We start from the raw sequence: 12,451 nt of genomic DNA on the forward strand, positions 1-12,451 counted from the left end.
CAGCCATGGCAGCTTTCATGGATAGCTGCACACCAATGTAAAGATCTCTTGCTTGAGTTATTTCTGAAACTCAAGTAACCCAGAAAATGAGCGAAACAATTGGCTGTGGGACTTCCCAGAGACTGGCAATGCTTTCTGTATGCAGATCTAACTAGAGATAAGGCTTGTAGAAAACTTTTCGACCACAGAAGCAGGTACTTTTAAACATATTTTCTTCCTCTGGTCTTCTGCTTCAGACCCAGAGGTATCTTCCTTCCTGCTACGCTCAAATGTGGTGTGATTATAGTACTGCACTCAGCACAGAGAATTCTGCAGGACTTTGCAGGAGAAAAGGAACTGAGACTACTTTGAATAGACCTATTGCAATATTAACTGCTCCAACCTGTTGCAAATTACACCACTGACCTGTTGCATAAATGGCAGCTTAAGCCAATTAAGTCTGGGTTCTTCAAATTTGTCTTCTGAATCCTGAGCCTTTCCCTCACACGGCACATGACTCACTTTTCTCAAAACTGAAAGCTGTGATGAACAAGTGATCTGAACCATGATGGAACCATGTGGAACTGCAACCATGCAGCAATGCAACCACACACACACACACAAAAACCCCACCAAAAACAAACAAAAACCCCCAACCAACCAACCAAACAAAAAAACCCAAACACAAAACAAAAAAAAAAAAAACAACAACAGCTTTATCCATCTGAATTAAGAAGGGTGAAGTTTGGATTGATGGCAGAATGGTATTGAGCAGGATGGTAAAAAATTCTGCACAGCTTTTTCTGTTTTTTCGGCTTCTGAAGGGTGATCCCAATCTCTGCAAGTTCCCTACCTGGGATGCCAGGGAGGGGTGAGAAAGAGATGGAGGAATGGTGACAGGAATGGTGGTGAATGGGTTCATATGTTGACTGAGGCTCATAAAGAAATCCTGTTTATTCTTTGCTGTTTGGATTGCTGCCTGAAGGTATGGATGCATGTGGTCTTCAGAGCAGAAAATATAAATAGATACATAAAAACTGCTGGACTGAGACAGACTAAAGAAAAAAATTGTCCTTATGGAAATTATGTGGTTTGTTTGCAGATTTGCTCTCTGCCTTTCTTCTCTGTAGGTGTGAATATTTACAGCAAAAAAGGCATGTTTCAATTCTCCAGCAGATTACCAATGGTATTTTAGAATATTAATTTATAGTAATATTATCAGCTTTGAGAAATCAGCCTCTCACTGGGAAACATCCTCAGTCTTACTTGACAGAGCAGCTTATTCTCCAAGCCAACAAGAATCCCAAACCCTCAGATGCTCCCCTCCCATACACACACAAACATAAGCTGATGTCTTTCACATTCTTGAATGTTTGTGGCTGGCAGCACTGAAGGTCTCTGTTCCTTCAGGCCACAGGGCTGTGTGAACTCTGCGTCTTGCCCCCATTTTTCCAACAGACCTTCATACCCTCTCCTCTTTTCCCCTCACTTCTGTTTTCTGAATAATATCTCTTTGCACAGACTCAGGCCCTATTTCTCCTTACCATGATGCTTCCTGTGTGAGAGGCAATGCCCACTATGTGCCATTTTCTCATCTGGCTACCAGCCTCACTGCAAAAACCAGCACTAGGCTGTCAGTGGCATTTGACTCAGATTATTTATTTTCCCTCCCGCTCATTGCCCTGGCTTCTTATTTTTTCACATTCCTTACAGCAGGGACTTGTGCCAAGCAAATGCTTAGTGGGACCAAGCGTGACCTAAATCTAGCTCATAAATGGAGCCTCCTTCTTCCACTCCTTGGCAGCCGTGCCCTTTTTGGCAACTGGGGAAAGCCTCTGCAACTTGTGGTATGCTGGGAACCTCCTGCAAGGACTCTCCCTGTAATCTCAGGCATCTATCTTCAGGAGATCCATCTGCATGAGGAGTTGAGGATGATTGCTGAAGGTTTATTCTCAACAGCAAGAAAAAAAAGGTGTTTCTGACTATGTTAGCTTGCACATGAGGTGAAATTCCAGCACAGACAAGGTCATACGCTGTCCTTGCACATTCACTATTTGGGATAAAGTTCAAGAGCTAAATGATGAGCAACGAGCTGCACTGGCTACCCAGGTCTGCTACTGACTGGGAGGGGATGCAGGACTGAAAACCTGCCCTGTGTATTTTTCACAAGGCAGTGCTTAGCTTTATCAGGGTACTGGGGCTGGCACAGAGGCTGGAGAACTTAAAGCCAAGCCACTTCAAATCATCTCTGTTAATAACCAGCCCAGCATTTTCACATCCCTCTTCTGCCTCCATTCTACTCCAGTATCTAATCCACAGCATTTTAAAGCAAGTTGTCTCACAAAATAATAATAATAATAAAAAAGGTGTGTAAAGCCAATTGTGAGCACCTGCTTTTTCTGATCCAAACTTCTACCTGACTCTTATGAGGGAGGATGGAAAGAAGAAATTATTTTTCAGGTAGGCTCAACTCTATCTTATAGCTATGTTTGGGTTTGGGGAGTTTAAGTAGTTTTTTGTTGTTTGGGATGGGGTTGTTTGGGGTTCGGGGTTTTTTTTGTTTCACTTATCTAGAGACTTTCCCTGTTTAATAACCATCATGTGTGTTATTCTTCTTTTTCCAGCTTTTGTTGTTCCCATGTTCCTGATCATTGTGGCTCATTCTTAAGCAGCTACTAAGTTTTCTTTGAAATCATTTCCTCTCACTGAATTCTGGTATTTCCTGGTCCTTTCAGATAAGGAGGCTACATGATAGAGAGATATGTGTTCCCTGCAGCAGACATGACATTGGAAGTAAAGATGAATCTGGGCCCAAAGTGCATAACAGAGTTTTTATGAATGTTCTAGGTTTGCAAAATGGGGTCCATCTCACTTTGCAGTTTGCAAATAAGTCACGAAAAAATAGCTACCTTTTTTGTCATGGAGTGAATCAAACCTTCCTTTTTTGAGTCTCATACTATATCTAATTCTTGGAGACATCACGAGCTGGCCAGTCCTGAGCTTTGCGTTTCCTCCCATTCATTTCTAATCCTTAACTCTGAAACTCTCCATCTTTTAACCTTGTGGTAAGGCATGTGCTTTGAAAAGTTTATACTGCTATGACAGAAATTAACTCAGAGATCTCACTGCCTTTCTCTATCTCGACCATTATGATCCTATTCTTATTGCTGTTGTTGATGCCTTGTGCCAGCTGGGCCTAAATCTTTTCCATTGGGCTAAATTTCTTTCCCTGAACTGCCTGCCTTCCCCTTGCACTTAGTTGACCTTCCAGGTCCATCCAGTGGGACACCATGTCTGGTAGCCCAGAGCTGCTGGAACTCCCTGCTACAAGAAGGATGCATGAAACACCAGTATCAAATGCCCTTTGGTGATGGGTTAGGTTGTTTCCTGGTTTGGAAATTTGTTTAACCCTGGTTTTGGCTTGTCTTAAAGTAACCAAGATGTAATAGCTGGGGCTTCAAACATCCTACAGACATATTTGTCCTGAATCCCACTTTCAAACTCAGTGGGAAAGCAGGCAAAAGGAATTGACTGAAATTGTGTTCACATATTCCATGTGTTCAAACACCCTGACTTAGGGCACAGTGCTGAGTGGAGCGTGAGCAGTTCTCCTGTGTGCCTTTTGCTTGGTTTTCATAACCATGGAAATGCTGAGGCCAGCTTGAAATTCTCCTCTTGTGTTATGGCCAAGTCATTGCTAGACTTTGAGACACAAGGAATACAAAAATACTGTTTCGTGTACAGTGTTAATGATTGGCTATGGCTAACAATAATTCCAGAGTTCAACATACATGGCTTTCTCTCTCACTTTGTGTGCCAGTTGCCATGGTAAGCAGGAAGCACAACCCAAGCATTTTCCTAAAGGGAAATTGAAGTAATGAAAGAGGTAGGAAAGGGAGTCAAGCCCTGAGTTCAGTTGCTGACTAGAAAAAAAAAAAAAAGCATATTTCATTTAACCTAATAATTCATCAGGTCTCAGGCAGAACGAAGAACAGACTGAAATGCAGTTATGTCCACTGAAACTAAAGCCACAAGAACTCCTCTCTTTTCTTTTGGGGGGGGGAATTTTTTTTGTTTTTTGGGGTTTTTTTTTGTGTGTGTGTGTCTCCAGGATAGAATAATGGACAGAGGCCAATAATATTCACTCCCATGATACAGCTCAGAAACTCGATCAATGAGGGCACTGCAAGAATCCTGAGAATCAGAGACTTTAATTCATACTTTTTTTTTGAGTTCTTGCTTGTAACTTCCCTTGTTCCATCTTGGCTTCCCCTCTACAAGCACTAGGACCCCAAAGTGTTCTCTACTCTACTCCACTCTACTCTACTCTACTCTGCTCTGCTGTGCTCTGCTTTGCTCTACTCTACTCTACTCTACTCTACTCTACTCTACTCTACTCTACTCTACTCTACTCTGTGTTGCTCTACATTATCACAGGCAAGGCAGAATTCTGCAGGAGAAGTGCTAAATGGGAGGACATCATGTGCATCACTGGAACTTCAGCCCAGTAGAACTACAATTGGTAAGAAAAAAGAATTTTACCCTAGGAAATTTTGAAGTATTTCAATGATAAGTCTACAGAAGTCAGCCTTAAAACTGTGACAGTCTCTAAGTCCTCACTTAATTTCAGAGACACAGCAGCTGCAGCCCTCATAAACTCCAATCAGAAAAGTGTGAACAGGCCCTAATAAGCCTGATCAAGCCCTTCAGTCCCACAGTGAAAACCTAGACAAACACAGCCTAGTGCCCTGGCCACTCACACAACAAAAGAAGAGCTCAAACCCCATGTAAGAGAAGATAAATGCATTTTCTCTGCATTCATAAACAAAATCCAGGAAAAAGAAAACATTCCAAAACATCAGTAGGGTACAGGTCTGTTTTTATAAAAACTCCAGTTTAATCTCATGGTTGAGACCTGGCAAAACATCTTTCTTTTGTGGCTGTTGTTGTACTTACTTTTTTTTTTTTTTTTTTTTTTTTTTTTTAAGCAATAAGGCACAAATGCAGGCAAGTCCACACAGAGATCAAAGCTTAACAACAGTACAATCCATCAGAGCCAGTATGAGAAATAATCACAAACCAAGGCCAGTGGGATGGGTACAGTCCTTTTCACAGTGCCTGACTTCCAGCCCTTCCCTTGACCTGGCAGCAAATAATATGTAAAGGGGATCAGTGCCTGCAAGAACAAGATCTACAGTCTGGGCTGCTGCATAGAGCCCTAAGGAATTTCTTGGCTCCTGCCATTCCTCCTTTCCAAGGCTATTGAAGTCCTGCTCCAGCTCCAGTTTAACTCAGTGGCAAGTTTTCCATTCCTTGCTTGGAGCAGAATTAGTTATCACCAAGTCTTTATAGATTAGGAGCAAGCAAAAGCTAAACCAAATAGCAATTGGCTACAGCTCCTCCCTCAGCCTTAGACATTATTTTTTTTTCTAGAGATGGAGAGAAGCAAAAACTGCAAAACCTGAGCATGTCTGAAAGATAATATATGCTCCAATAGATTGTTTGCATTTTCAAGGACTGGGGAGAAGTTTGTGGTGAAAAGCTTAATCAATTTTTGCACTCCAGTCTTCCCTGATCCCGTCCCTCCTCTTCCAAGACAAGATCCTTCTTGGGAAAGAAAATTTCAGGCCTTCTGCCCACCACAGATTAGCTAGAACTAATTAGCTTTTCCTCTTGTGGGCAAAAAGCCAGTTGATCTCATACCTTCCATGCTACAAAAGTTTCAGCAGAAAACAGTTCCATGCATCGGCCCAAGTTACATAATTTTACAGGATTTAGGCAATTCCTTCATTTTAATTACATTTCCTTTTAATATATTTATATAGAATGTTCTTTTATATATATACATAAATTTAATACTACATTCACTGCTACAGGCGTTTTAGAGTTCATAAAGAAAGAAAAAAGACTTTGATTGCACCATTTGGACTCTGAATGAGGGAAAATGTTGCAGGGCTTCATGGATGCTCTCTAATACAGATCTAAGTTCCTCTGAAGATCTAAAGGTGAAAAAAGAAGTGCTTCAATTCTTCTGAAGTGATAGCAGGGGATGGACAGAGGAATGTGGTTTAAAAGGTAAAATAAACCCCTCATTTCTGTTCACTTTCTGGCCAATAAGGCAGTTCCCACATGAACTAACATGTCCCTCCTTTCCAACAGGGGATTCTCATCTTTGCCAGCCCAACCATTTCATATTGAGCTACACATTGAGAAGGTGCACAACCATCTCCCATAAATCTGATCTATCCTTCTCCATAATGCAGCACAGAATCAAACAAATTCAAAACCAAGCAGAAAACACAAAATCCTTTCTTAAAGACTCCAGTATGGCAGCGTTGTGATGGAGGGCAGGATTCTGGTATCCGAACTGAATCACTGCAAAACCCTTAACTTCAGGAGACCTTCTAGCCTGAGGTTCAGTCTGCTCTGTGTGGTGGCAGAGGACAACCTAAGAGCTCTGAAACAAAGATTCCGTGAGGTCTGACCCTGAAGCTGACCTCAGGAATGGCTTAATAAAGGTGGATCTCACAAAGTTCCAACCACACTGTGAGAACCACTCGATGGGAGATAACTTCTGACTCTTTCCAGCTATCAAGCTCTGGTTCTGGAAGCTGACTGCAACTCTCAGTGTCAGCATGGACCCCATCTTCAAGCATTGCAGACTCTGCAGAAGTGTCATTCTGGACTCAGGAATGGTGGTACCTGTGCAATTGTGCACCTTGGAACTAAGCAAGTACTCACAGCCCTGCAGGATCTGGGGCTGTAACTCAATACCCTTGATATGAACCCACTTGTGATCATGGAGCAATAGTGATGTGCCTGCATGAAGCCCACTTGGCTAGGGTCTTGGAAGTCTCGTGCATCAGCAGAAGGCTGGAGATGAAATTGTAGGTATAGATGGGATCAAGCTACAAAATAGAGATGTCATGAATCTCTATTTCAGATGATGTCACAGAATCTCTGCTTAATTAAGTCCAGGACTTGGATCTGAGTTCAGACTCTGAAACACCTTTAAAAAGTGTAGTCTGGATGCATATTTTATTTGAGACTGATCTTTAATATAATGTAAAGTTTTCTAATATTTTTCTCTTGCAGGAATTTCACCACTTTTGCCAAAAGCACTATTACTTACTGGAATGCCGTTGAGACAGTGTATTATATACAAATTGCCAGACTTCATTCCTCGTTCATAGATCACCTTATATGAAAATAAGGAGGTGAAAAAAAAAGAAAAAAAAAATTTAAGGTGCCAAGGTTTAATCACATTTTCTTTTTCTTTGGATACATTACTTTTTGAGCTTCGCTGGCTCTATTCCAGATGCCTTGGCAGTCAAAGCTTCTAGGAACCTAGAAAATATAAATCTGTGCTCAACGTAAACTGTCTTGCTGATGCCAAAAAAGCCCAGGCATCATTTTCACAACTTTTACTTTCCACGAAGCCTCACTACAGTACCTCATCTCACACCTTCCCAAGTCATTTGCCATTACCCTAGACATGATGGTGAAAAACCTTCCCATGAGGCAGCAAAAAAAAAAAAAAGGCATTTGGCTGCCCCATAAATATAGCAATGGGCTGTGTTAACTATGAGGAGCATGGAGGACTGGCAGTCCCCTAATTTTAATGGGAGGCTGCACAGGCATCTTAGGGCCTGAGAGGACAATACTGCAGTTTTCATGAATCTGCACATTCTGGATCTGCTGTCTATGGCTTGCACATATAAAGCATAGACAGACATCTTTGAAAGAACATGGACACAAAGAAGAACTCCAGGGCCTCATCTGGTTTAATAGTGTCCCTCAACAAAACTGACAACACAGAGTCAGTTCTCTGCTCTACTCCCTCTCATATGGCACACCAGTGAGGAGTACAATGGGAAGGATCAAAGGTGACAGGGAAAAGCCCTCTTGTTTTTCACATTCCCTTTGGATACAGCAGAGAATTCTGCTGAAGATAACATTCCTTGCATGTGTGGGCCCAGAACTTCTCAAAATACTCTGACTCTCCCCTGTAGCAATCAAAGAGTGCAGAAAAAGCACTGTACAAATTCTGGACCCTCCAGCCACAGTGACACATTTGCTACAGACCAAGAGCTCACGGGTTGAGTTTGCTAACAAAAAAAGCCCTAAACATACATCCATTGGGACATTCTGACTGACACTCATTGTGGTGGCTACAGCTTTTCCTACCAGATGCTTTGTTACTGGTTCATCTATAGCCCTTAACACCCACCCAAGGGCCCACAGACTCAGACATCTCCATGAATGGTGACTCCTGCAAACACCATTACAAGGACCGTCTCACTGCTGCCAGCAACACCTGTGTTCCTGTCCCCTCCACAGTCACTAGTGACATTCACATTGCAGAGACAGCATGGTCTGTACCTGTCTTTGCAAGCACTCACAGACACATACTAGGCAATAGATGAGCCTGTGGTTAACACAGAGTTACAGACTTTATCAAAGAAGCTTTAATTCTATTCCCACTACAGCTGTTGGTCACATGAATGGGTATTTGCCTGTAACAATAACAGCCCTTCAGGAGAGAGTTTAATTCATTACAAATCCCCCTCTCAGGATCTGTTCTGGGATCCCACATCTCATCCTCTTTACCATACACTTTATCAATTTGAAAGCACTGAGGGGCAGGAAGGTGACAACCAGCCATTTCCAAGGAGAGGAATTTTAAAGTAAGAAGCACCTGAGGACATGCCACACAGTGGCAATGAAAGACTGAGGGTCAAAGATATGTCAGCCAGAGAACAGGAGGGCAATAGCCCAAGGTCATGGAGACCAGAAGACCTTCTTGATTTTCTCTGCTGCTGACTGTGTGGAGCACAGCTGAAGACAGCTGCAGAGGCTTTAAGCAACAATGAAAATAGTTGATACCGGCCTTTATTAGGACTGTATCTTTGCTTTCATTGATACCAGTCTGAGAAGTCTCTACTGCTGGAAAGCCAGCTACACACTTGTTCTCCTGTCACACAGATCTTGTCTGCCCAAGGAATATGTGGCTGAGCACAACACAATTTATAAAAAGGACCTGGAAGATTTAAAAGAATAACTAGGCATTTCCTGTCCTGCTATTTTCATTCCAGACTCTGCACATGCTGGAAAGAGCACATCTTTGATGCAAGGACAGAGCTGGAGACATCACCTTCAGGTTGTGTTTGTCACTGGAATATCCTCAGGTCTTTCTCACCCTGTGTGACATGCCCTTCACCATCCTTTTCAGCTATCCCCAGTCTCCTTGCACTGTTTATTTACACTGTCTAAATCAGACAACAGACATGGCTAGGCATGTATCTTCACTGGCGGCTGGGAAACAATGGAAGGAGGTCCCGAATATCTGGAACTATATCCTCAGCAGATGTTCTGCCCCTGCACCCTGGGCTGCAGTGCTTTGGAAAAGTGTTTTCTCCCAGCCCTGTATTCTTTTTATGCTGAGAATTATTTTTCCTTTTTTCCATAGAAAAATGAGACCTTCATTGGGCTTATTAGAGAATAAGTATCAGGAAATGTAAGTTCCCTGGGACTGGTTTACAAAATAAAAAGCAGACAGTGAGGGACTAGACAAGGGTGAGAAAGGGATGAAAAAGCAAGACAGGAAGACTATGACTCTCCATAGCAAAATGCTTTGCAGGAAACCACAAAGGATTTGGGTCCATCTTGCACAAAACAGTTATAACACCAGCAGAATGGCAACAGAGTTGTCCTTGGACACCACCATCCCATCCACTACAGAAAAAAAAAAACAAAAAAAAGAGAAGTAGTTGCTATTCAATCTGCCTCCCACTTCGTCCATCCAGAATCACAGATCGCCTCTGGGGCTGGTAAAAGCAGCTGGTAGAGGTCTCCAGTCTCTGGCCATTCTTGGGGATGGTCATTTTGTTCCGCAGCGTCACCCCCTCAGGTGTTGTCCACGAAGTCTCGGACAGATCACCACAAATGGGGCTTGAGGAGGTGGTCTGAGTGGGGCTCCTTATGGGTGATAACAACACCCTGGAGTCTGCTGAAGAAGAGGGGTGGTCCATAATGGGGAAAGGGGGACTGAAGAGAATCAGACTCTGTGGCCTCCCAGGCCTAGATCTATAGGAAGGCTTGGAGAAGCCCGATGGCCTCTCCATCTTTGAGGACTGGGGGTTATCTCCAGCTGTCTCCCCCTCAGAGGTGCGCTTTCGACGCAGAACAGGGGCATCCAGAGCTGGGTGATGACTGGAATGAGATGGCTCCAGCAGAGAGCTCAGGCTGCTGTGCCAAGCACAGGCTGAGTCCTTTTGAGCTGGGTCGCTGTTTTCTTTCTCCGCTTTGGCTTTCTGCTCTATCAGCGGGCTCTTGGGGGCCTCCGGGTGGCTCCATGCCACTCGCTGGGGCTGCTTGATAGTCGGCTTGGCTTCTTCTTCCTTCTTCTCAGCTGGTAGTGTGGTGTTCTGAGCCTGGAGGGGCTGGGGGATCTGGGTGTACTGAATCTTGGGCGGTATCACAGGCACTGCTCTTGCCTGGCACATCTTAATCATGAAGGAGGTCCTGACGGCTGACACGCTGACAGGGGCAGAGTTACGGCGGCCTGTGGTGGCATGGGCCACTGCCAGGTAGTCCAGGTCTAGATCCATGTGGGCATTGAAATGAGACCCCCAGTCTTTACTGAAAACTGGGCAGGCAGTCGGCAGGGAGGGGACAGAATCACTGCTTTTTACTTCCTTCTGCCCGCACAGGAAGCTCCCAGGGGCAGAGGGCATGGACAAGCTGTCAAAGGTGAAGAAATCTGGGGCTGGAAGGAGTGAATCTAAGTTGAGGGATGATGGCCTAGTCTTCACTTTGCGAGGTGTTTCTTCACCTTTATTACTCAGCTGTGACTCAGTGGCAGAGCACAAGGCTTTGGTAGCAGTCTCTCCTCCCAGGGCAGTGTCCTGAGACATGGATAATTCCTGCTTTGTGTTCTTCACCTGTGAAGTACTGCCTGGGCTATTTTGGTATTGTAAAGACACTTGAAGCTTTGAGCTCCAAGGGTTTTCTTTGTTCACACCCACTTTGGTTTCCTCGGGCTCTGAAAGAAGGATTCTGGAGGGTCCTTCTTCATCAGCTGGTGCTTCCTCTCTGCTAAGTGGACACCTCAGCTCCTCAGGTTTCAGAGATTCTTGTGGAGGACTTGTGCCCTTCTCATCTTGCTTACCTTTGCTATTGCTAGAGGGTGAGATGGATTGCATTTTGGGCAGTTCACAACTCAGTGGCAGAATGTCACTGCATGGTTGCTGCTGGTCAGCGGCATCTATGAAAGAGAATGGGATTGTCCACAGACTCATCACTGTGTCTTTACTGTCCAGGGAGAGGCTGCGACTGAATCGTGGTCTAAGAGAAAGACCTGTCTCAGCTCTCCGGCTCTGTGGCTGAAACTCCTGCATCATCTTCTCCTGAATGCCCTTAAAGGTGGGGGAATGCAGTGGGCTTGTAACCCACTGGTGATCCTCCCATGGCTCCACAAGTTCTAAGCTCTGCACATTATCTATCCAGGTATCCTCATCATCCTGATCACCAGCATCATGGGCTCTGCTAACGGCACTGCCCTCCTTCAGCTCCTGGATTCCAGCTCCACTAAGCACCTTGGAGGAGAATGTGTCCCTTTCCTCAGCAGTTAGTATCTCTGGCTGCTCTGTCTGAGTCTGGACTCTGGAAAGACCATCCTTTTCCCTCCTCAGCTGGTAAGTGCTATTTTTTTCTCTTCCTGACTCTGGACATGCACCTTTGGAACAAGAAAACTCATCATTTAAGGCAGCCTCATTACAATCTGATTGTCTTTGAAGCTTCTGGTCTGATGGAGGGGTGAAACATTCACTTCTGCTGTCCTCCACCACTGGGTGGTGGCTCTTTGAAGTGGCTGTGCCAGTGGGAAGAGCACTTAGTTTGGGTAGGGCTGAAGCACAGCTCTGCTGTGCAGCCCCATCAGACTGGCAGTTGTGAAGGCTGCCTTGTCGTTCTATACCAAATACAGGCACCTGAGTTGTTGTCTGTGGTGTTCTGCTTGCAGATTTCTGCTCAGACAGTGTTGGACTCCACCCTGGGCCAGAGGAATTGCTTTCTGTTTGTACTGAAGAAGAGGGTTCAGAAATCAGGCCTGTCTTGGGGACAGATGCTGGCAAGAGCAAGAGCTCCTCTTCAGGTTCGATAATTTTCAGTTCCTGCTGCATCTCTGGCCAGAGAGGTTCTAGAATGGCTTTTGAAGGGTCCTCCTCAATCTGAAAAACAGAAGAAATGCCATGACCTGGCAGCTGACAGCTTATAAGCAAACAACCCTTCCTTTTCTTCAAACAGCCCTCTTACAATAGACAGGCTCCTGGATGAGCACAGGAGTACACACATGCAAACTGCTACCAGTCCAGGGAAGGAAATACATCTATAAACAAGTGAGTTTATGGAGGAGAAGATCCAAGGTCCAGCCAAAATGAGGCCTGGAATTTGTACTGAAAGAGTGAGGTGA

At 44.3% G+C, this 12,451-nt stretch overlaps 1 protein-coding gene across 1 annotated transcript in view; it reads right to left on the reverse strand.

Moving 5' to 3' along the window:
- Positions 1 to 4,841: 4,841 nt before the first annotated feature.
- ARHGAP31 (Rho GTPase activating protein 31) overlaps positions 4,842 to 12,451 on the reverse strand; it is a 62,252-nt gene continuing 54,642 nt past the window's right edge. The window contains exon 12 of the mRNA XM_071760144.1: positions 4,842 to 12,209. Coding sequence (XP_071616245.1) covers positions 9,753 to 12,209 — 2,457 coding nt within the window. The 3' untranslated portion in view covers positions 4,842 to 9,752. The remainder of the gene's footprint in view (positions 12,210 to 12,451) is intronic.

This window comes from Heliangelus exortis, chromosome 1, assembly GCF_036169615.1.
Source record: "Heliangelus exortis chromosome 1, bHelExo1.hap1, whole genome shotgun sequence".
Taxonomy (NCBI): Eukaryota; Metazoa; Chordata; class Aves; order Apodiformes; family Trochilidae; genus Heliangelus; species Heliangelus exortis.